Source organism: Streptopelia decaocto (genome assembly GCF_964273445.1).
Source record: "Streptopelia decaocto genome assembly, chromosome: 15".
In the NCBI taxonomy this organism is placed as follows: Eukaryota; Metazoa; Chordata; class Aves; order Columbiformes; family Columbidae; genus Streptopelia; species Streptopelia decaocto.
In genome coordinates this window covers 7409067-7435155 of record NC_138670.1, presented here as the reverse complement: position 1 = coordinate 7435155, position 26089 = coordinate 7409067, and the positions used below count along the sequence as shown (strand labels likewise).

The following is a 26089-nucleotide window of genomic DNA, read 5'->3' as shown; positions in this document are numbered from 1 at the left end:
AGAAGCTATAGAAATTAAAATGTACTATTTATAATGTATTCATTGCACCTCCTTCTGTAGTGGCTGTTGAGCAATTTGCTATACGTACCTCTCCGCCCTCCAGCAGCACTCTATATTTAACTCGCATGCCTAGGTCCTGTTTCTACAACTTCTGTGCTGGCTGTAGCATGCCACGTCTGAGCGGAAAAAAGAACTAAATCCCTTGGGCCAAATTCATTCCTGCAGTTGCTTGATTGAACACAGCACAGATTTGGCTCATACCTGACTTTGTCAGCATTCACTGTGCTGTAACTAAGTAACAAGAACACTGTCATTAAGGGACTGATGAACAGCTTTCTCTAAGGTTATTAGAGCACTGAGCACCTTTAAGGAGTGCAGAAATCTGTGAAAGGAGGAGTTGGGGAAAAGGACACCGCTCCTTTTAGAGTCTGTAACAGAACTGATAAGCTATTCCCGTGGTGTGATCGAATGTGACTGAATACTGCAGGCTCTTGGACTTTTTTTCTCTAAAATCCACATCAGAGCAGCACAGGAAAAGATCGGAGGGAACAGCTTCTGCTTTACTGAGAAAGGTACATATGTATATTTTCTTATTTCTCAGAGTTGACATGATTTGTTATGTTAGATAATGTCCATATTTTAAATGGGTGAATATGAAAGAAGCTGTGTTTTCCATGTTCTGACTGGTATTCATTGTCAGGAAGCCAGTCCGTGGGCAGCAACAGCTTTCACGGAGAAAGTGTAGGACATATTTGTGTGTAATGCATTTGTACTGTATTGTAAACCTTGACAGTTGAAAGAAGTGAGATGAGATAGCCCTGACTAAATTGAAAGTGTAATTTATGGCTATAAATATGCTGGAATTTGGTACTCATTTGTATTCAAGAAAAAGCTGAATGCAAGTCAAGCTTCAGTTCAGTCATATTTGAATGAACAGCTGCTTTTATAAATGTGTTGTTGCAGCTATAGTTTATGGTGGTTTTCATTCTCAAGAGGGAGTTCTGCTACAGCAAAATGTCTGTGAAGAACAGACAAAAAGCTAGTACTTTTGCTTTCTAGCCCTGTTGCTGCTTAGAAAGTATCTTTCTGATGCCCTTTATGGTAATTCTTTACCATCTGTTCTTTAAAAACAAACTTGTATTTACCAAATTGTCAACCACATGTCATATCGGTGATCTCCATAAACAACCTTTACTTAATCTCTGCACTTAAGCTTACTTTTTTTCTGCTTACTCAGCCATGGACTCCTCTAAGAAAGCACTCCTATTCAGAATCTCATGGATTTGCACAGCACTGCAGTATTTAAATGCAAAAGAAAAATTTCCTGTTTTACAGCTTTAGTTTGTTTCAGTGAAAAAAGAGTTTAACTACATTAATACTGCAAACAATTTACTTGTCACTCACGTTTAGCAATATTCCTTAGCAGCATGCAGCTGGTATCAGATTTGTCTCTGCCAGTCCCACACTGTTGTCTTTCAGCATTCCTTCAGGATCACTGGAATTAGAACTGACTGGGAATTTTCTGAAAAAACATCATTTTGGCAGCAGTTGTTGAAATCAGATCTTAATGTGTGTGGCTGTCCATACCAGTTTTTTAAAACTCTCTCAGGAGAGATTTCTTACAAAGCAATTTCTAGCTAAAATAGAGACACTCTGTGCCCACTCCAGCTACTTTTCTGGGGAGGGCATTTGCTCAGGATTTGAGCCCAAGGTGTCTTGCCCTTCTTTGTTTCATGCTGCCTCTTCCCACGCAGTGCTTTGGTTACCTGCTGTGCTGGGGTGGATCCCACCTTGCCTGGCCTGTTAGAGCTGTTCATTTCCATAGAAATAAACCATCATTTTGGCAGTGGTTTCCTTCCTACTCTTTCAGATCCCTCAGTGGGTGTCCTCGCTACCAAGTTTCAGTCGTGCACTCTCCCTGGTCTGAAGAGCAGCTTGTGGAGAGCAGAAAGCTGTGCTGGCAGAGAGACAGATTTACACAGGATTAGCTGGTAGCCTTGGAAGCAGGGCAGGAGCACACAGTAGGGATCTGGGACACTGAGGATTCACCCCTTGATCTTTGAGAGATATAGAGAGAATGTGAAATAGATCTGTCACAGGTGATTATGCTGAGGACAACTAGCCATTTTTGTCTTTCCTCTTCCAGCTCTTTCTCCCTACCTCAATTTGGAGCAAGATCATTCAATGGGAGGTTGTTTTACCCCCTGGGGAACATGAAAATCTCAGAGGATAAATTTTTTTACAGACTAGCTCCTATTGTGCTGACAGGGTAGAGCACTTTCTACTCTTAGCAATCCATTGAGGGGACAAGGTGGGATTTGTACAATTCAGCCGAGCTACACCAACTGCTGTCTCAAACACTGGCACAAACAGTACGAATGCATCTAGAGTTCTGGTGTGGGAATAAGGACTGTCAGAAACAAATGCTTCCTAGGGGTACCTGAAAGGATCTTATTCCTGAAAAGCTGTCTTTGCTCAAGGCCCAGCAAAGTGCATGTCTTATCCTTGAAGAATCCTCTCACCCCAAACTCTGGCTGTTGTTTTACTAAGCCAGTCTGGGTCAGAACGCTACAAATCCACACTGACCTGCTTGTTGGATGGAGATGAGGCCTCTCTGTGTGGCCAGTTTATCCTAAAGCCCTGCTCTTTTTTATGGGGCACATAGCCATTATATAAACCTTTTCCTTTGGGTGATAGCACTGAACACCGCTTAGACAATGGCTACTGTGAAGGAAGTTTTAACTGTGTAGCAATTATCCTAATTGAAGTCTCTCTGGGGAGAATGGATTTAAACATCCTTATGAAGCTTTGTTGATGGGGGTCCCTAGTAGGCAATAGGCACTTTTCTGTTCTTTTCCTTTCAGTTAGTAAGAAGAAGCCTGTATTTGCTTCCTTTCAACCTGAGAAGTGGGAAAAAGAAATAACAAAAGGCCTAGGGGAAGGAAAAAAAAAAAAAAAAAAAAAGAAGCAGAACTCTACATTTATAAAAGTCTGAATTTTTATAGTCATGGTAGTGGAGCTAAATTGTAGTAAGTAATTTGAAAAAAAACTAGGAATAAGGAAATTTAGATTTCATGCAAGAAGTACTTAGTGAAAAAGTCTGTTCAGCTTGTTGTTATGATGTCAATGGAAAATCTGAATGTCAAACTCCAAGACTGTTTCCGTTGAAATACAAGCTACTCATATTTGGCAATATGCTGATTATTCTTCACAGTGTTGCACTTATTTGAAAATACATAGACAATAATGAACAAACAGGAGGTAAAAAGATAGGGTGTTTTGACTTTTAAAGTACTAAAATATGAAGCTGTTGAATTGTGTTGCCTACAGCAACAGGTTACAGCATGTTTGGCAGGAGTTAGTTTAGACTTTCTGACCAAAATGCTCTGCCTTTCTTGCTCTGGAAAAAGATCAAGAAAAGCAAAATGCCAGACCCCAGAGATTGCCTCATTCAAGACAGCGTAGGACAAAGAGTCGGGAACTCCAGTCCCAGCTGTGGCGCAGCACAGATCTCTGGCCTAGTGCAGAGCACCAGACATTGTTAAGTGGATGCGTAGAAATTTGCTGACTCTTCTGCATTGTTTTTGCAATGCTTTTTCAAATAGCTAATATATCCTTACTAGTATTCAGATCCTCTATTCACTGTAGTGCATGAGATACTTAAAGGCATAGTTTCAGCAGAAGTTTTTAAAAAGTTTGAACTCAAACATTTTTAAACCTTTTCTAAAAATAGAAGGTACCCTTACCTTTTTACAGGTATGGGAGGGTTTAATCTGTTAACTTGTATGACCTTTGTAGAAAACATATAGAAAATTGTTTGCGTTATAACATTCTTCTCTCCGCAGACTTTTGGCAGCAGTGACTGCAGTGAGTTAGGCCCAGGTGTCCCCAGGCACTCTAGACCATTTCTATTATCCTCAATACTATCAGACTGGTGGAGAGATTCTTTTGTAAAAAAGGTTGAATGGTATAAATTTACCAAGCACTCCCCATTCAGCAGGTTATGTGAGCTAATAAAGTCTAAATTAGATTCTAAACCCTTTAGCTCAGAATGCTAAAGTACTGTCTGGATGCTTGGAGACTCATAATAAACAAACAACCAACCAGTACTTGGCAGTTAGATTAAATGCATGAAAAATTATAGCAAGATTGGATGTAATATCATCTTTCCTCAAAGGTCTGATTTGTCAGCAGGCTGAAATCACTTAAGGAAAGTGAAGCACTGTTTGTCTCCACATTTTCCCTGTTGTTCATAAACTCAGGAATAATAATGTCACATAGGCATTTGTTGTCTTGGTCTTCCAGAATTGACCTCTTGAGTTAATGCAGATAAAATCACTTTGCCTTCCCTCAGGTGTTATCCACATATCCATAGTAGGGACTTTTCTGACAAAGATTAATTCAACTTTACAGCATCTTGAAAGTTAAAGAAGTAGCAGTGACTTTAACTTACTCTTGTGGTAACAAAGATGTAATTGAGACAGTTCACCCAAGATCAGATCAGAAAAATATTGCCCAAATAAGACTCAAACCTCAGTCTCCTAACTCAGAATCTCAAAGTTCACTCACATTCCAGTCCTGGAGAATAGTGGTCTACTGTACTTGCTGTGTTTGTCAAGGAGATTTTTTGTGATTATGTTTAGGACTTCATTTTCAGTAGAAAGCAAAGCAATATCAGTTTATCCAAGCTAAAAATGTAATGAGAGTTTCTATAATTAGCCTTATAAGGATTCACCTTGATTAGAAAAACGTCCAACAGTTTTTAACCCCCCAAATAATTTTAAGTCATCTCTTGTTCTTGCACCTGTAGGAAACAAGGTCTTGTTAATTACTTGTAATGTAATGAACTAAGTTTCACAATAGTGAAATAATAAAATTTGATACTTTTAAAATCCACTAAGTGTGAAACTTGCTAAGGCATATGTCCTTATTAAAACTCAGAACATTTGAAGGTGCTTACATTCAACATGTTCATTTTTCTTTTCAGTAAATATAAGCTTTTAGAAGGAGGTTGTTTTGCAATCTGAGAGAAACAGTAGCAATCAGTAGTTTAGATCGAATCTCCATACATCTTCCTCTAACAGTGTTATGAAAACTTCATACAATTTTTATGAAACACAGAAAAATCTCAGTTGGAATTCATATGGTTACTCAGAGTTACCTTAAAAAATTGATGTTACTAATTGCTCTAGTCCTTATTTTTTTTGCTTCAGAGAATTCTGAGATCAATTATTTTTTAACAATACTTGGGAAAATTTACCAGAAGGACTGATAAATAGAATTACTGAAAGATCCTTAGTGTAACCTTTGGTGAAATGGCTAGAGTCGCCTATACAAGAAGAACAGGATGTATCATTTTGTGCTCCATCACATGGGCATTTTAATGTTTTTAGATAAACTGGAGATCATATAATAGTAAGGGGATAGTGAATCCCCTAGCTTAAAAACTATTGCCATAATAATAGATCCCCAAGTCTGTTCCAATCTCTTGCCTGTTGCTATTACTTGGATATTTTATCTTCAAGGGCAGATAACTCAGGGCAGCAGATTCCAACAGTTGGTGTTTGCTTCTCTCTTTGAAATTACCTTTTTAAATCTCTGTAAGCTGAAACAGAGGCACTCCCATCTAAATGCTGAATGTTTCATTATGGTTTGCATCGGGGAAAACTGCTGAACTGCATTATCAAGTTATGATTCGGTCTTATGAAACCTGCCAAAATAAGTAAGATGAGATGCATAAGAAAATAACCCAGTGCTTTTGAAAGACTTGTCAGTAGTTTGACAGGCTTGGGCATGAAATTTTAATATGTTTTCTTTTAAACTCTGTCCTCTCAAAAACAGATTTAGTGATACATGTTATTCATTCCTTTCCATAATATTATCCCTCCAGTTTTCTGTTTATTCCCTTGCTCATTTTTTCATTTTGTCTACTATTTTCCACCTCAAATTTTACCTTTAAAGAGAAGGCTCACTTTGTCATGGTGATTCTAATGCACAGAAGAGTTTGCTGTGTATTTGGAACCTCAGTACAAGCATTAAATAATAAGAGCAACTGTCTTGTAATAAGTGGTTATGAGAAACTTGACTGTGTGCAAGTTCAGTTTTATTACATATTTAATGAATCTCATGAATCCACATTAAAGCTAAAATTACAGTTGCATTTTCTAGAGCTGTCATCATATGACTCTCTCTTAGGTAGTGGTACTTTTAAATTGGTTGAATTATGCACTTAATTTTCATATCAAATGATTTCCAGCTAAGAATATGAAAGCAATTACCTATTTTGGTACATTTTTTTCCCCTTCTGGGTGCATGACCATCACCAATGCATCTTGCTCTTGGCAGTCTACTGCTATCACTAGATTTATTTTCACATCTAAGACGACAGAAATTAAAAGACAGACAAACTTTGAAAAAGAAACTGTGTTTGGAAAAAAAAAAAAAAAAAGAAAAGAAACAAGATATGTCTGCTTTGCTCCTTTTAAATGTTACCTTCTTTGGAAAGTGTTTTTCAGGATAATTGCCTCCTAAAGGAGTTCTGCTAAGAACAACCCATACTGCCAGTTTATGAAGGTGCTGGAGTGTTATACAGCAATAATGACAATAAAAAACCCCCAATAGTTGAAAAACTTTCCTTGATACAAGCAAAACTGAGTGAACTTGTCTAGGAATGGAAAAAAGGTGGCATGTACTATATAAAGTGTTGCTACCTATGAGCAACCTCTAAGGATCTGCGGAGACACATGTGGCAACATTTGTGTGGGCTCAGAGGTGCACAGATCTCTCTGCAAGAAATGGATCCCTCTGAGCACTTGACCATTGGTCAAGCTGAATTGCTTCCTTGCTTAAGTTTTAGATCTAAGATCATTCCCAAATCACACACTTTTGAGCTTGAATTTATAGGGTTTTTTTTGTCTTCTTGACAAATATGTTCCACAAAATGTGTAAACAAGCCAGTGCTAACAGCAACTCACCATCCTAGGTCTGAAGAGACAGAAAGAGAAATGCAGATCAGTATTTTTGCCTTCAGATGCTGTCTCTCCATTTTAAGAAATCTCACAAAATGGTCTCGTATTCGTACTGAGCAATAAAGGAAGAAAGCTGTTCCTCAAAAAATCACATCACCTAGTTCTTCCTGCAGCTATCATCCATACTTGCTGTCCAACAGGTCTTTGAAGGGCAGCCCCAAACATGCTGGCAGAATCTTGTAGTGTCAAAGCAACAGTCGGTGGGAAGTTGTACTCAGAGGATTCCAAAGTATGTGTTGTAACCAGAGGATTATGTCTGGCAGTATGAAATAATTCTGAATGCCAACAGTCTTCAGTTCTAGAGGGGCCTGAATACCGTTGGACTGCCAAGTGAGTCACTGGTATGCAGGGCTCACATGGTTTCCCTTGTCCAGAGGCAGGAAGCGTAGATACCTGCTGGCATCAGTAAATGGTTTCTGGGCTCTATGCGTTTATTGCAGAATAATTATCTCTCAACTATGTCAGTAATCCAAATCTGTCAACTATGACCATACAATCAACTAAGCCTGGAAAGCCAAGTGAAGACAAGCCAAGTGAAGCTAGAGAGAGATTTTTCTGTTATGCTAATGACATTTTCATAGTCCAGTCCAAGTTCTCAGTGGACAGGTAACGTGGAACATCTTCATATAGAAGAACTAGAAAGAGCAGAAGTCCCATCTGAAAAGTGCAGGACAATTGGGTCTGATCTCTAGAACTACTAGTGCATAGAAGGGAAGAAGAAAAATTGACATCCAGGCCTTCATCATCCTGTTGAGGTAATGAAGCAGGTTCTTACTAGCTAGGAAACAAAATTCAGAAAGTCCAAGAAGCAAGGTTTTCATGAGCTATGATGCTCAAGAGCCCTGAAAGGGAATGTGTCAGGTCAGACTTTGCAAGGAAAGCATTAAAGCTTAAGTATTAACATTGGTGACTACTTAAAAGCAAAAGTAATAGACTTTTAACTGCTCCAAACAAATCATACTTGCTGTGCAACTAAGATAAGTGGATGGGTGAACAAAAATCAGCTGTACTGTAGGTTGAGCATATCTCCATGGAAACTGAGTCATCTTCTGAACTCAAAATGTGTTCTGTATGATGATTCAAAATTTAAAGCAGTGGGGTAGACTTTTCCCATGTGTAATGCGTATGTGCCAAGTCCCACCACAGAATGGAAGTCTGACCACCTATACAATTAGGATTTTCCTGGGACAGTTTTGAGGGAAGCAAAAAAGAAAGGGAAGCAAGAACAGCTAGGACGAGATCTGGAGGAATATTTGGCTAATCATATAGCCCCTATACCTCTGGTCTTGGGCAACTTAGGCAAAGTTTTTGCGGATGCTGTAGCTCCTGTTGGAGTAATAGTTTTGCTGAACTCCAGGTACGTGGAAAATGATTACAAGTGGAAGCTGTTCACCATTTTTAGCAAGCTGAAAGAGACTTAATATAATAGAAAGAATCAGAGACTAGAAAGAATTTAGTATTATTTTTTTTAAAAATAACAGTTTAAAAACCAGTGCAACTCAAGCCAGCCTGCTGAACTAAGAAATCCTTCAGACCTGTGTTCAAATGCCTAATTAGACTTAACAAATTAACTTGGCATTCATTCATCTCAATACTAACTGGAGCATGTTCCAACCTGTGTTCTCCTCCCAGTGTGCAACTCTCAGCCCCCATGTGTGGGAAGCAGGGGTGGAAAAGTAGGGATGTTATGAACTACAGCATCAGAAATGAGGTGTGTTTTGGGCTGTACAAGAGGAGCTTCTCATGCAGAGAATCTGTGGGCAAATCACAACTGTTAGTTTGGCATCATCTCAAAGGCTAAATCAATTCCTTAATTTTAAGAACCCTTTCTTTATCAGATCTTTTATGCTGTGACTCCTGCATAGAAGTAAACACACCTCCCTGTATACTGGCTTGTCTGAAATCTATTTGAGTGGCTTTGATGGGATTTATTCCTTGAGCTGCACAGGGTGACATGCATCCCCATCTGCTGAGCTCTGTGTTCAGATACCTTAAACTCATAAACAGAAACACTGCCCATGCTGCATATACATAGGCATCTGCAGCTATGACATGAATTTCAGGGGGAGAACAGGCACAATCACATCAGGTAATTTGAGCTGGCCTGTGAGAGATGTACAATGTGCCCTTTTGTTACATCTCTTCAATTTCATGAGCCTGGGGTCTTCTCTGATTCAGGAATTCAGCTTTATGTTTTTTATAATCAATGAGAAAACATCCCTTCTTTATAAAAGGAAGTGTATCTTTTGTTCTCAGATGCATCAGATTGATGACTCATGTCAAAGGTTTCATAAGCAGGAAAAAAGCTACTCTCTTCTGTAAACCATTCCACCTGCCTACCTTGGCTGCAGGCTCTGAAAAGAGGGAGGCAGGTTGAGTCCTACTGAACCATCAAGCGCAGCTTCTCTGCAGAGCATGCAAGGAAGGCAGGTGCTTGCAAAGAGGTCTGCATGCAAGGTAGTAACTTGGGACCTGCAGACTGCTCTGAAACAGAACATTACCTGACAGTGCCCAGTTTCTCTTGATACTGTGCTCAAAATTAAAGGGGGAGATGTACCATATTTTCATATCAGTGCTGGCTTAGAAGTTTCCCAGTGTTCAAAAAGTAGGAGTGGGATCACATGCAGGCTCTGATTTAAGAATTTGAATCATTTGAAAAATGGTTAGAACAGCTTTGATGCTGAGAGGCTCCTTGTGCAGTGGCACGCTTGGAGCCAGGATGGAGCAGCTGTGTGGGGGAAGGGACCAGAGCATTAAAGCAAGCTACTTGTTGACTGCCTGTAAAATTTGCTTTTAAAGGGTGTGCCACAGAGCACCATCCATTATGAAGTGACACAGAGTAATTTTCAGCTATTCTGGACAGTATCATAATTAAACTCTGTGTGTTCTTGTTCAGTATGGTTGGTTGTAGGTTAGTCAGCTTAATACTTACAAAAAAGAAAGCTCTCTCCCATGCCACCTTAACCCTGGGCTGTTTTTCTCTTTCCTTCCAGATGCTGGAGAGCTCTTCAGTCCTTTTGTTCATTGTCTTTATCCTGATTTTTGTTTTGCTGCTCTTCACGGTGCTCATCAGGAAAAACGCTGCTCTTGCCCTTATCTGGCATGAAATAATCCGGGAAAAAATAACCAATTTCATCATGAATCAGAGCAAAGAACAGAGGATTTTAGATTTCGTGCTGCAGAATGCAGTCCGAGGAGACCCCTGTAGCGTGGTGGACACTATAGATAAGTACTGCTCCCAGAAAGAGTGGGCCATGAACGTGGGCGATGAGAAAGGTAATTGCAGCAGGGATCAGCACCTGATAGATCCTTCACGACTAGTGAAGTATAGGACATCTTATGATATTCACATGGTAACTTCCTTCTACTGCTGCAAAAAAACCACAACAGCGTTGGGGTCAGCAGAGTAGTTCTGTAAACAGTAATGCATGCTTGCGCAGATGGCTTTGTGGAGGGGTATCCAATGAGTAATCCAGGAAGTCATAGGACCAAATCTGGGTTCGTATGTTGCGTACGTTGCAAGTGTGTAAGCAGAGGGTGACAACTTACAGGAAAAATCTAGGATTTCGTTATACCTCAGTTCCTATAAAAGGGTGGCCTTAGGGCATAATTCATTACGCCATGTACCTTCAGATCCTTAACGAAAAAATAGTAAATTGAAAAAAAAAGTCTTTTGAACTGTATGAATTTTGTATATGCAAACATAAAGTATAAGTTACTGTTGAAGGGAGTAATCCTACTCATATAATACACAAAAGCAGCTATCAGACACTGTTGCTACTTAGTGAATAAATCGTCTTGTTCTTATGTCTTAAAGGAAAATATGTGAACAACACATTTTTTTCTTAGCTGCAGGAAAGTTACAATCTTTTAAAAAAACTGTAACAGCAAAATGTTAACATGTTCCCCTGTGAATTAGACACAAAGTACCTCTTGCTGGGAAATTGCAGGGGAAATTTTCTTAGTCTGGGATTAACGTAGCTAATGAAATACAACTGTAAGCATTGTAATAAAAATGCTTCTCTCTCATGGGTACATTTTGTGAAACTTGTTCCTCTGCATACCAGGCTGGGGTGCTTAGGGCAACAGAACAGTAGGTGATGGCTCAGTAGGAATTCTTAGAGCTCTAAAATTTGATCATTTGGGGTTATATTCTTAAAAAATTACTCTAGTTTTACTTTGACAAGATGACCTTTCCTCAGATAAGAGCCACCGAAGTTAATGCATTTTTAGTTCCTAAGATTTTGAAAGTGACCACATGATCTTACAATACAAGCATCATTATCACACTATGCGTAAACACATGACACCCAGGAAAATATCAAGTAATTATATATATATATATATATATATTTACGTACATTGAAAAATTCCATGGCTCAGAGTAAAATCCCTTCGAATACTTTTTCAGATTAATTATCTAATTTCTAGCTGTACAAGTAAGAGGACACAGTTTTCTCACAAATAAATCCCTTTTTTCAGGACTGAATATAGTGCACTGTCACTTCTTTTTGGGAACATTTTTTTGTTGTTAAGAAGTGACTAATGTTTTCCATCCCACAGATTCATCTAGCGAATCCAAATATTTCGCAATTTTATAACTAGAGTTTTCTTTTTCCCTTTAAAAACAAGTAGCTAGAATGAGAATTTTTGTATCAGACTATTGCAGGTGATGTTTGCAACAAATATATAATTCCTGAGTTTCGAATGCTCATATTTCATTAATATGGCCAGTTTTTGCAATAAGTTCTTGGAAAAACTGCTGCCTTTTCCCCTTGTAACACTATAAACATTTTAGTGAATCAGGGACTGTCTTACTCAGAAATGTTTATATTGTGAAACTGAGTAAGACTTTTTTAGTTGAAAGTTTGCAGCTTGAAACTTAGAATATCCATGATCAACTTGATCACAGATAAGCCAATTTGCAAATGAAACAGTACAGAATTTGACATCAGCCCTTAATTTTTTAATGTTCTGAGCAACTGAGTATAGGGACTTGGTGAGTTTCTTGCCACTAACTTGCCCTTCTGCATGTGAACCTGTTTGTTTTTGTCAAAAGTTAACCTATTTCCGTTTTCTTCAGGTATAATTCTAGACAAAACAGTGGAAGAGGTCAATCCATCAGTTGCCCTGGAGCTGGGAACATACTGTGGCTACTCAGCAGTTAGGATTGCTCGGCTGCTGAAGCCAGGAGCTCGTCTTCTCACTGTGGAGTTCAACCCAAAATTTGCTGCTATAGCTAAACAGATGATTGAGTTTGCTGGAGTACAAGATAAGGTAACTACAATTTGTCTCTGGTTGGTATGAGGAAGTGATACATGGAGAGTAGGACTTTATCTGCAGAAACAGCAATAATAGGTTTAAATTTGTTTTTTACTTGTCAAGCAAATATGACATCCTCAGTGCTTGGGAACATGTAGAGTTTAACCATCAGCCTTGATAGCAGGGAAAAGTTACCAGCGTCCATGCAGAGGACCAAGGTATTCTGCTCTTTTGTGAGCTAAATTTGTTAGCAGCAGTCAGAGGTCCAAGTATGATGCAGACCCAGCTCAGAGTCAGGGTAGAGCTTGAGGCTTGTCGAGATGAGTGTGTGTGACCAAAACAATCAGGGCTGTTCTCCAAAGTTCTTTGCAGTGTGAGTCAGGGTGAAGATTCAGAGGGACAAGACCAGAAACAATCATACACATCTGTATCTCCTTAACATTTTGAAAGCATTTAGACTTCATCTTCCAGTTGGGTCTCTTCACTATTCACTGGTTAGTACAGGAAACAGGCCATTTGCTGAGAGCTATTTTCAAAACCCACAGTGAGTATAAGAATGAGACAGGCCTGGAGGGAGGCTCCAGAGTCAGTTATTTCACTTACAGTCACAGGACATCAGCGCACACAGTCTTTTTCATAAAATTACTAACAACTATTGCAAATCTGGTTAGATTTACTGCCATTACCGAACTGCAAGACTGCCCCACAGATTCCTCCTGATAATCACAAGCCTTTCTGTAATTTCCATCCAACATTTAGTCATAGACATTTTGTAGAGTTTTTTTTTTGTACTCACAGTCCATATTAATTTAACCAGCTCCATGCCTAGTTACAGTCCCTCATCTCTCACAGCAGTACAGCTCTCTTGAAGAGAACCTGAAGTATTAGTGACATCTAATATTGCATTTTTTACAGTTGATGTAATCTTCTGATCATCTATCAGTCATAAACCAGATTTCCTCTACCTTTTTTCCTCCATTCACAGTATATAGCACTTGCTTAATGAATCAATATGCAGCAGTTTCTTTCAGTTTAACAGTACTTATGCCAATAAGCCTGTAAGGAAGATGTAATAGACACTGTCCTGTCTCCTCCCTCTACTGGCCATATTGATTTTACACAGTGTATCCTCCAGCTTTATATTACACAAAAAATGTTTGCTGTATTTTCTGCTTCCCTTGGACTAAAAGATGCAACTGAGATAAAAAGTACTGTTTTCAACAGGAGATTGGCATGTTTCCAGTAAAGAACCACATTATCCAACAGAAACAACAGGTCACTTTTTCTGCTTTAAAAAAAACAAACCAAACAAAACCACCCATACCCATATTCTGGAACATAGCTGAGTTGTTTTTATCAAAAAGAAAAAAACATACATTTGATTTAACTCTATGAAATAATTCAGCTGATGCAATATTCAGTTATAAACAGGATTGCTGAAGTCTGGCCACAATTTAAAATGAGCTAGGGGTATGTGCTTTTTCTTAATGGTTCACAATTCATCAGGTGGACTTGCATTTCAGGTAAAAATCCTAGAAGGCCCATCAGAGGAGATTATCCCTCAGCTGAAGAAAAAATATGAAGTGGATACTCTGGATTTTGTCTTCCTGGATCACTGGAAAGACAGATACACACCAGACACCATCTTGATTCAGGTCAGTTTGCACAATTCCGATCTTAAAAGTAAAGTAGCAAATGCCTCGATGTCTGTGAGGCCTATGGTCTTTATGAAGGAGCTCACTCTCTGTAACATGAAGAAAGGAGGCCAAAATAGCCACCAACCACTTCCTGACCCCTGCTTGAGGACTAAAACATAATTTTCTCATCTGGCCTTCCCTGTTTTTTAATTTCGGCCCTCTCCTGTCCTGACAGCTGTTTGAAAAGGAAATTTGTTTGTGGTTGTGAAAAGCCCGTACTGGATTTACACAGAAGTAGCTGAAGAAAATGTTCCCTCCCTACAGCTATGTTGTACCCAGAGAATGTTTTCTTTTAAACTGGCTGTGTAAGGATGACTAAGCTCTTTCCACTGGGAAAAGATAGTGCATCCTTATCAGAACTTACCTTCACAACACAGCCAAGACAAACAGGTAGTTTAGTTCCATCTTAGTGGTCAGCTTGATGCAACTGTGTCACAAAGTTGCTTTGCTTAGAAAAACCTTATGAAATTAAGAGAAGAAAGATGAAGAAAAGATCCCCATATTTTCTCAGATGTTACAAACCCTCTATGATGCAATTTTGGCATGTATTGCGATATGAATAACAAAAATGAAATATGAATATAAAATGTTCAGATTATATATATACTGGAAGTGGCCCAGACAGCATTCCTTTTCATGCACTTCTGAAAACGCCTGACACAAAGAGCATCAGAAATCCTGCTGACCAGCAGAAAATACAGCATGTTGTCACTTACAGGCTTCTATAAACTGCACGACAGACCAGAGAATATTTGCCACATCTCTAAAATTCCTTCTTCTGTGCTGACTGGTGTTCAGTCACCAGAGGCAAGAGCAGTAACCTAAACAGCCTCCGCAGCACACTCTTCAGCAGGACTTCTCTAACGTACTGGGAGCGACAAAACCACCCCATGTTTTGGATATAATTGCTGTCTGTAGCCACAGGATAACCACCAGCCTGATTAACGACAGACTGTTTTTTAACAGCCGGTAAGCTCAGATAAAGCAACTTCTACTAGACAAAAATACCAATAAAAACTAGTTTTGTAGGCTTACAGAGGATAAACATTGCATTTGAAGTGAATATTGCAAGTTCATTATGCGTTGTGGAAATTTGTCAGTGATCTTCATTGTGCACAAACCCTGCTTCATACTCAGCTCCTGAACAAAGTGGCAGAAAGTTGTACAAGATGAAAGGAAAACAAGCGCAGAATATCTCTTTTATTCATTTGGTGGTTTTGGAGTTTGACTGAGACTGGCCAAAGCAGACTGGTACATGCCAGTTTCTCAGATGACCTTAAGAGCTACTAGAACATTTTAATGCTCTATTAAAAAAAAATATATATATATATATTCAAGCATTAGGCATGAGAGTCAAAAAGAAAACCATCTTACTGATCATGTAGACATAGTTGGAAACAACCTGAGCAGCAAACTGCACACCTCCACTGCACTTGATTTGCTGTTTCAGAACCTGAATTGACCCAACGTATTATCAGCATCTCTAATAGTCTACTGATTGTGTTAACAGAAAAAAATCAGCTTATTAAACATGACCACAAAGGATCAGAGAGGTACTAAGCTTCTCCCATGTCTTTTCTTCTCTCCAAACCCATAGTATAGTGGAAGTTTTGGATGCAGGCACTTGCATATAATGTGATTAACATGAAAGCACATTACAGTCAAGCCAATGTCTGCTTAGAATCCACCATGAAGCAATTTCTCTTCTTTCTAGGAATGCAACTTGCTGAGAAAGGGCTCGGTTCTTCTGGCTGACAATGTCATCGTCCCAGGAGCTCCAGAATTCCTTAACTATATCCGCAACAACCCCCGTTTCCAATGCACTAACTACCCATCTCATCTGGAATATATGAAAGTGAAGGATGCTATGGAAAAGGCTGTGTTTTTGGGATAAGGAGAGCCATTAATACTCAGTCTTTGTTTCAAATGATGTAAATGCAACTGCACGTTAACTTGTCCATGCTTTACATTTTGTTTTGGTTTTGTGTGTGGTTTTTTTTTGTATTTTTTTTTTAATTTTGTAATGTGGAGCCTATTAATTAAAGCAAGTGCTAGTGGAGATCTTTTTAGAGCAGATGGAAACCAAGATCGGAAGTAAGTAGAGTAACTGCTCAAAAGTCTATTCCATTGTTTCACATAATCAGCAAACCCAAGGTGCTGCACATTGCCTTGCCTTGCCCAGCACATAATTGAACAACACAGTCTGTTACTTTGAGCTCAAAACTGAACAACCACAGTTTGGGCTTAAGGTGGGGTGGAGAAAGTCACTGCAACTTCTGAAGGCTTGTGCCCTCAAGCTAAACAGATTAATCATTATCAAGAGTGGAAAAAAGCATGCGTGTTGCAAGAAAAGACCATTTCAGGAGCCCCGATTTTGCTAAATTATTAGCATGCCACTTTATGCAGTGAAGGCTCCTGTTGTGATATCAGATACAATTTTGCATTGTTACTGCAAAAGTTAATCATCTCTATGCTAGAGAAGAAGGCATGCACTGAAAGAAAAAAGACACAGCAGCGCTGAGAAAATAAGGCCCATGCAGAGGCAGGGAAAACTGAAGTAGTAAACAGACTAAAATAAACACAGTAACAGCTAACAAAAGGAGGCTGCTCTTTCTGAAAAAACACCAAAACTATGTTATATCAGAGATCTTGAGAAAATGCTGCTTATCACCTCATATTTACTATCCCCTCATTATAACATGTATACATAGTGTGTGCTTCTTAGGGACAGTGCAAGCTGCTTACTCTGAAGTGCTGCATATATTTAAGATGCTGTATAGAAATAAGGACCAGAGAGAATGGGTTTTACCAGGGGGCCCTGCACACCCTGGTTAACCTCAGTGTTTTTAACACTGTATGAATAGAGAGGGCTTTCACTGAGAAGATACAAAGCCAAATCTGAAGTCTCTAACTCACCTGACCAATGCAAAAAACCTCTGGCATTTCCTGGCATATCCTGCTGTGATTATATAATGAGACAATGGTTGTATTTATAAATAAAAACTAAAAAACAATAGAGCAGGCATGTGACTTCCTTTGTTTCCCGTGAATTCCTCACTGCACTTGGGATTTCCAGCCTTGGAAGAGCCACAGAAAGATCCAACAGCTTAAAATCAGAGTAAAAATCAGAGATAACCATTCTAGTCCTTCCCGTGATGGATTCTTTCAGACCTGTTAGGAGCTTCTTCCTTTTATGGCCCATCTCACTGAAGTGGAATGTACCCCAGCCTGTGTGCTACAGCAAATCCATCTCCAGCACACCAATAATAAGCATAACAAAGAACTGACCTGCAGCATAAAAGAAAACTCTGACAGAGTCAATTTAGAAATGGACCAAGCAAAGCATTGTGACCCAGCCAGCTTGGAACATGTACATTTCACAAAGATATGAACGAGAAGGCAACATTATCAGAGTTTCTTTAGCAATTTAAACTCTGCCACATTGAGAAAGACACAAGATTTACTATGCTGGATTAGATTACACAGAAGCAGCCCCTTGTGACTCTGTTGTGCTGTCCCACATAGGAGCAGACCGAGTTCTAACACTGCCACCTCACACTGGGAATGTCCCTGATTTGTAAGCTTGCTTAGCAGCACGTCCTCTTGGTATTCAGGTTCAACTCAAAGTCACTGGGCCAAAGTCTTTCAGGTGATTCCAAGCAATTTTTGCAAAATTTGCCCATTTACTGGCATGCAAACGTTTCTAGAGCACATTGGAAAATCTGGATACATACAGCTGACCAGAATTTTTTTCTGCACATCTCTTGTTTCTAGCTTTAAACACCTTTGCACCTAGACACTCCTGCCATAGCAGGGCACTTAACACATCTATAACCCAAAGTCTCAGATATATGGTGAAGGATGCTTAAGAGTAAACAGGTAGGCTGTTTTGCATTTTACAGGAGAGGATCAAAACAATACATTCCCACTGCTAGTTAATGGCCAAAATTACCATCTGAGACACCATCATGAAAATTAGGAAAGGAGGGAACCCATACTTAGCACGGATATTTCAAAAGATGCATTAGTGAATCATGCACATGGAATAAATGTGTAAGTATAACAGCCACCCTTTAGTATAAAGAAGGTATTTTAATTCATTAGAAAGGATCTCCCGCACAGCAAATTGTAAAAAGAAACACAGTGTCTGTATCATCAGATTATTTACAGAATTCCATATGGAAGAAAAATTTTTCCACTTGACCACACTTCTGAAACGCTCTTAATTATTGGTGGCAAGGGATGAAAAAGAACTCTGCATGACTGACAATTTTAAAAAAAGGCTTTTAGTCAGTTGAGCAAATATGACCTGGAATTGCTGACACAAATGTGAAATCTCCCAGGGAGAAGAGTTACTTTTCAAAATGAAGTCATGCTTTGAGTTCTAGGAGAAACAGAATGTGGACAGTGGATCTTACAATACAAACGTATTCTAAAAACCCACTGAATTGCAACATCAGCCTGTTGCAACCAGAAGACAATCTATTCTTGCACAAAACAGGTATGGAACTGTGCATCTGGAAGCACATTTAAAGGCTGCCCACAGAAAGCATACCAATAGAAGGCTCTCAATGGAAGGAACTCCTCCAAACACCACACAGCTTTCAGCCAGTTCCCACAACTTGTATCCCAAACGGTTGGTGCCAACGAATACTGCTAATTGAGATCTATTCCTCTAATGACAGCTACTCTCTAAGTTGTCTTAGTGATTCAGGCAACACGTGAAAAGTGAGGTCTGGTTTCTGCCAGAGCCTCTGTTACCTCAAATGTAACATGATGTTGTCTTTCAAAATATTAAACTGTCTTTAAACAAGTGTACAAGAGAGGAAGAGGATTTATGAGGAAGTCAAACCCAGCACTAGTCCCTTTCGCTTCCTGATTTAATACCAAATTGAGCATAACAGCACCCATGTAGCAATCCTTACAGCAGAAATTACTCATCAGAGCAAACAGCAGTCATCATACATTTGTACAGGAGCTAGTGCTTCCTCCTGTTGGTATAAGGAAGGGAAAAGCACCCCCTGAAGAATTTGGAGCAATGAGTCAAACATTAGGTGCAGTGAAGAGAACATACATAAATATCTATAAAAGCAGCAAGAGAGAGACCACCGAGATCCCAACTCTCCCACGAGAGGTGACACCACCCTGACAGCAATGCGTGCTTATTTGGTTAAGTAGTCAATCAATCAGGAATCAATTATAAGGTATCCTATGAATAACAGCTGGCTATGTTTGCTGTGCATGCAACACTAAATGCAGTAAAAGAGTTTTAGTCTTTGCCTCTGTCTGTACAGCTCAGTTAATGGCCCCATTATGAAACAACCTCCCATTGTAAAAAATCCCCTCTGTCAGCTCACACCAGAATGAGAATCTGCCATTGCTGTGCACAGTTGCACAGAGACCTTCACGGTAAGACACTGGGCAAGAGACCCTTGAGGACAGAACATTCTCCCAAGACACTGCTGAAACCTGAAACAGATGAGGGCTGTGATATTTTTTGCCTGTTGTTACCAGGTTAACCTTTCACCTGCAGGACTCACTGCTTCCATTTGCCCAACCTGTGACAAGCTGGAAATGAAATCACTTTGGCAGCTGTAAAAGATCAGTTGTAGAAACAATGTACCAGGTTTAGCTCAGTACCTCGCCTACAGCATCTGCTATTCATTGCCATTTTAGTGTATCCACAAAGAACAAACCAGATTCCTCCTTGCAGCAGAACACTGATGATACCTAGGAGCAAGATGCTAAGTCCAGGTGCCCACATCTTACCACAGCACTTGCAAAACTAGATCATCCAGCTGCAAGAACAGATTCTGGAGATGATTTTACAAAACTCCTGGGGATGCGTTCAGGACATCTGAAATAAGGAGGGAAGGCAAGCTGAAGATGACCTTTCAAGTGATGTTCGCAAGCACTTGCAAGTAAATGGAAACTTACAGTGCTGTGAATGGTACAATCAGCAATTAACATATGGCAAACTCTGTTACTGACAATGGTTCATCAACCTTTCACTCTCAGAAAACCTGATCTCCGCTCTATCTGTAAGACCTTGCGGAACACTTGTGTAAAGATTTCCTGGGTTTTGTCATGCTCCATGAACACGCGGTGCAAGTATGATGTGTTTAGGTGCATCAGTCTCCCTACTGATCCTATCAACACAGATGAATGTGCCAGGGAGAGGCAGTCCTGAAGATAATTTAGAGCTGTTGGTAACTGACTGTTACATGAAATACACAATTGACTTTTCAGTATCGGGATTTTTCTCCCCCACACAGCAACAAATGTACATTATTTGGCACATCCCCAAAATAACAATTTCTCATCTCAACCAAGCCTCATATATTGCTATAATAAATATTTTCTGTTGTTCTTACTTTATTTATGAGAATACTTGCACACATTTCAGAAAAGAGAAATCTTTGTAAAATTACATGGATTTTATGACTAAATTGGAAAAGGTTAATAACTTCCCAAATGGAAAAACCATCAGCAATTCAGGCTTGTGGTCCCAAATACGCAAGCCTTTGAACAGTGATGCAGATGTTTTTCCCACAGAAATATGCTTTTATATTATAAAGGAAAAAAAACATGATCTACAGTCCAGGGTACTTACAGGACTTCATGCTGTAACTCCAGCACATGGCAATGAATCAAAAATTTTCAGCTATACTAGTTTAAAGGATATTCTAATTGCTCTCATTGCCATTGACCTTTTACTAACACACAGTGCGCTGACCTGAGCCAGGGCTGAGTAAACCCCTGCCACAGAAAATGTCTGCTGAAAAGCCAAAGAATATTTGAGATACCTGATGTAACAAAAAGATAACCAATGGCACATGTATTCTTTCCAGGCATGGTTTATTGAAAACACACCAAACTGTTATCCTACATACCTGGTTTCTAACAAGCATTCTACTTGTCTGCATTATGGAAAGATCCTATAATAGTAATACATTCTGTCACGGTAACATTTGTTCTATGAAAAGCATGTTCCACCTTTTTTTTTTCCTCTCCATACTTGTAAAATCAAACCATTCTAAGTGTTTCAGTTTATAGTACAGTGTAAATACAATGCAAAATCCCACCAGTCTAAACTACAGAGAGAATGTTGAGCAGTATTACAGAAAACACATTGTTGATTTTTTTTTTAATTCTCCTACCATGAAAATTTTAAGGCACATGATAGTTACAAACACATTAGCTACTAATTACCAGTAAGCTTCTTAGTCTAGTTATTTTGTTTTTCTGAACAGTAAGAACCAGATTGGCAGGCCTTGTAGTATCTGCACTATCTTCCTTCTCACACCTTGGACTTCAGAACATCCTACCCTGATGTAAAACTTCAGACAGAAAAAAAGGTTCATAATACCTTCTCCTTAAATGCACTAGGTTAGTCATTGTACCAATAAATCAGAGAACTTCTCTGTCAAAGGAAACACCAGATTTTAGGGGCATCAAAACAAAGAAATTTTGAAAGAAACGAAGCCTATATAAACCCCTTCAAAAACTGTGAGAGCACAACTCCACCCCAACAGCACAAAAATGCTGGCTGAAGTTATTGGCACACTGTTGTTTTCACCGAGTGGGCAGTCAGACAGCACAGAGGCCGTAACCGCTGCCATATGCCCGTTTGGCTTCCAAAGCTTTGCTGCCTCGAAGGGTTTAACGTGCGCCTCTCCCGCAGGCAGCTGAGCCGACCCACTCGGCTTTAAGGCAAGTAACAGAAGGTAACTCACCACCTTCAGTCTCGTAGAACTGCTCTAGGAGTGAAAACTGCTTTGCCTAGCAGAAGCCTTGCATGCTAGAAAAAAAAAATAAAAATCACTGAAGACTACTCCTCAGAGCTGGCAAGAACTTGCTCATCTACTATAACGAACATGCCATCCCCTGCTTTCTTGATGTGTCACAGCAAGTCAGTTCCTACTCCCCAAGTTGGTCCCTTTTGTGATGTCTTGGCAGAGACCAGATTTCTTTTCCCAATACAGACACATTCAGGATTGGCGTGTCAGAGTGCACAAGAGCAGAACCAGGCAGGTGTTTTGGCCAGAAGACACTGAGGATCAGCACCTATGGCTGCCCAAGCTGTTCTCTGGGGAAGATTTCAAGCTGGCAACACATCTTGAGTTGTCAAGTTACACTTAAGGCTAAATTGCTACTTAAATCCAAGACAGAAACTACATGTCCTAAAGCCTTGCATTTCCACTCTCCTCCTTGAATTCTTCAGACAGACAGACCAACCCCAGATGTTGTAAGCACAAGTACAATTGCTCATGTACTCAACAACAAAACTTGATGCTTCTCCAGGGGAGTCTTGACACACAATGTGTTTTTTTAAACCTCCACAGCTTAGTAAAGATGCTTGGGAGATATGCAGGCCACCTCCCTGGGAGGAAAGTTCTGCACTAATAACATGCCATCAGAAGTCTCCTTCTACCCTGTGTTATCTCAGCCCTCACTGGGCCATCAAACCGCCTCCTCCTCTTCATCAGGAGTTTTGCAACACCATCACTTCCTTCCACAACCATTCTTCCCACTAGAATTTCTGCAAGTAGAAAATCTTTTCCATCCCACCCCTTTGCAGGCAGATTCCCTCCAGTTTTCACAGTGGAGCCAACAGAAGGAAGTCACATACCTGAGCCCTAAAAAGCACCGCCTGCCTTTTCGCAGACTTTAGACCCTACTGCAGCTTTAGTCACACACACTGCCGCTTTCCCTTCTTGACATACAGTCCCTGCTGCCAAAACACAACAATTACGGGTTCATCCACCCACATCCCAGAACAGCTCAACCAGTCAGTCACACTTGTGCCAGCAAGGGGAGGGGTACGGGCAGGTATCCCACCAGCAAGCTTGTGGCCATAGATAAAAAGGACATCAGATCACCCGATCTGGTTCAAAGTACCTTCCTTTGGACTTCAGCTGGTGGGCTGATTAATATAAGGCAATAGTCTCACATGCAAGTCACCCCCCAATCCATTTTCCTTCCTCAATATCCAAACAAGAGTTTAGTGAAAAGAAAAAAAACACAGTAATGTAAATAACGGGTTATTGCTACATATTTGGGAATTCATCATTATTGTAAGGCATGGGAAGGGAAGGGGTAAGACGTGTGATTTCCAGGGGAAGTCTTAGCCCATTGACTTGGTATTTGACTTCTTGATGTACCATCCTTTGCTTTTCTGCAGCAATAAACCATGTTGTCAGCTCACAAGTACGCTGGCTGCCAGAACACTTGCCCCCAGGAAAAGAAGAACAGTTTGCTACAATGACCCTGGGCAGGCAACACCATCTAACCTGACGGGGAGGTTTCTTTATCGCAGGATGCAGTGTACATACAAAAAGGATTTTTTGGAGAAAGTCATATGGGGTCGAATTTGCTTCTCAACTACTCCTTGGTGTTCTTAGCCCACTAATGACAGAGACCAAAGTAGATGCCAATCCAGATTTTGAGTGTCCCTGTAGTGCCCACTGAGAGCCATGGGATATCTGGGATAGGAGGTCATGGACATAACTGGCCCCTAGTCACTTCAATTCCCCTTTCCTACAGTTTTCTCTGTTAACCTCTTGCTGGCTTTAAAATATCTGTACAATAACTAAATCACAAAGTCTTAGCAGAGACTCCTTTCAACAGTTAGGTTTTTATTTTAAATGAACTTTTGCTCAGACTCCTTTGGTAAATATATGGTTTGAAGTAGATCAGGGACAGACTGACAGCATGGCCCTTCTCTTACACTGTTCTAATCAGCTACAAAGCAGGTTCCATTGCTAATTACCTAACGTTTTTAAAAAAATCCTTTCATATACAAAAAGAATACACCAAGTACATAACCAAAAGTGATATAAAACTCTTCTGTGTAGCTTGGTTAAAAGGGTCTCCGCGTATTGGCAGAACAAGTATGAAAAGAGCACCATTGATATAATATACAGTCAGACTATGTATCTGGTTTCATTGTCACACTTGATGTCTACACATAGAGAGACACTGCCCCGACACAAATGCAGATAATCACAGATGTATCTCTTCGCTTCCCTTGATCCACTGAGCATCTTTGGCCCAACAGGACTGTCATGCAGGTGAAAAAACAAACCTTTGCTATTTTCATTTGCTCCAAGCAACTTGACCTTCCCCAGGATCCAGAAGTGACCACTGCGACATACCTGGAAGATGAGTGTCAAAAAGGGAGGGTGTGAAGGAGCACATGTATCATCCAAATCACTGACAACTTCTGGCATCAGTCTTTTTCCCTGAATCAACAAATGCTTCCCTCTCCTGCAAACTACTTCACACATGGTTTTGTTAACCTATCCTCTGCACAACAATATATATATAGATATATAGATTTTTTTTTATTTATTTATATATATGTATTCATGTCAAATTTTTTATATACTCAAGAAGATACAAAGCTCTTGGTACTTGCCTTTTTTTTTAAGTTTTAAAATATTTTTTTACAAAAATTTTAGATGTTTACTATTACAATAATATTTTGGGGGAGGTGAGGTTGTTGGGTATTTCCCCTTTTTAATTACAAAGGAAATGGCAGGCACTGAAAACTGCAAATGATGTTTGCTAAACTCAAAATGTGCTTCCCAGTCACACTGATTTTAGGAGCTTGTTTAAAACTAAACGTGGCAAAGAACAGTGGCAATCAAACAAAAATCAGCAAAAGTCCTCTGATGTTACTACGGAGACAAATTGCTTCCTATGCTCATCTTGACCAATGCCTGGAGAAAATCAGTGATCTGAAGTCATTTAGTTCACGGCATTACCAGGTACCATATATGCAGAGTACGTTCTTGTGAGGTAAAAATTCCCCCTTACACAGTGCAGGCCTTGGCATCTCACACGAGAACTGCTGCACGTGGGTGATTTTCACATCAACTGAAATATGTAATCTTAAAAGAAAACCAAAGGAACACAGAAATCACGATGATCATTTAAAAAATGCCAAACCAGTTCCCTTTGTGGCACTTTTCTTCAGAATCTGTAGCCCAAAGCAAACATGGATCCAATAGTGATAAATTTACCATAAAATATAAGTGACAGACCCATTTAAAATTATAGCATGTTCAAAATAAGACATCCTACAAAAAAGCTCCTATTTTCTTGCAATGTGTTAACAGCTATGGCAAAAGAAATTGTTAATCATCAATGCAACACTGGTACATTTAAAATGCTCCTTATTGCAATCTTTGAGAACAAGAAAATAAAAAGCCAGCCAACTCCATTTCTCAGCATAGATTTCTGAACCAGGGACACTGAAACCTTCAATAAACTGCTTTTCAATATGTGGACATAAAAACAGAGCCATTACAGAATTCAAAAGGCAGAAGTATTGTACACCAGATTACAATGATAATATAGCACTGTGATTGATATAGCTTACTCTAAAAGCAGATTATACAGCTTGCATCAATTTTGTCATCCACTCTCCAGTTCACTTGACCAGCGTTTTTGTTCTGCATTTTTTCCCTTCATTGAAATCCAACAAACCCACTCAACATTCCTGCACTTTCTGTGGAAATAATAAAGAAAACTTAAACATTTTTCAAAAAGCCTTTAAAAATGTTAGATTCACAGTTCAAAAGAAATCCCCCAAAACAGAAAAATAAAACAACGAGCCCCAAACCAGAAAAGTGCTATTATCTTCATGGCTACACCTATGATATTATTTCAAATATTCTGCAGTCTCTCTTTCATTTGTGAAGCCATCTGCTGCCACACGACCTTCACTTCTCATACTTGGCACCATCCACATGTAAGAGTCACTGCCTAAGAACGCAGCCAGCTAGATGGAAGCTTGGATTTCTTTTCTTGCTTGCTTGCTTCTTGCAGGAGTGGGAAGGAGGGGGAGGTGGTGGCTATTTCTGCTGGGAATGTAACTGAATTAAAAAGCAAACTGTCTCGCTGTAAGGCATGGTGCTCCGGGTTGGCAATGGCAGGCAGTCGTGTTTTCTCCCCACGTCCTCCTGGAATCTGCAGCCGGTCAGTGATGCAGCGCCCTCCAAATCTGAATGGCAGTGGTGACTGATGAGATCCTCTGGGTCAATTCAATGTTTATTTCTCCCCCTCAATTAAAAAAAATGTGTTTGGACTCTAGCC

General features: G+C 39.7%; 2 protein-coding genes across 7 annotated transcripts in view; one reads left to right on the top strand and one right to left on the bottom strand.

Annotated features, from left to right (window-relative positions):
- COMT (catechol-O-methyltransferase) overlaps positions 1–16599 on the top strand; it is a 23757-nt gene extending 7158 nt beyond the window's left edge. For 3 of the 5 annotated variants that reach the window (XM_082066603.1, XM_082066604.1, XM_082066602.1), the window contains exons 2-5: positions 10022–10304; positions 12112–12305; positions 13814–13945; positions 15702–16599. In XM_082066603.1, coding sequence (XP_081922729.1) covers positions 10022–10304; positions 12112–12305; positions 13814–13945; positions 15702–15881 — 789 coding nt within the window. In that variant the 3' untranslated portion in view covers positions 15882–16599. Of the gene's footprint in view, positions 1–152; positions 573–10021; positions 10305–12111; positions 12306–13813; positions 13946–15701 lie in introns of those variants that run through there. The other 2 variants (XM_082066601.1, XM_082066605.1) reach the window with 2 other exon arrangements.
- Positions 15957–26089, bottom strand: part of ARVCF (ARVCF delta catenin family member) — a 150790-nt gene continuing 140657 nt past the window's right edge. For both annotated transcript variants that reach the window (XM_082066596.1, XM_082066597.1), the window contains one exon: positions 15957–26089. Coding sequence is in view for 1 of the 2 variants with exons in the window: in XM_082066597.1 (XP_081922723.1) it covers positions 26084–26089 (6 nt within the window). In the remaining variant the exon portion in view is untranslated.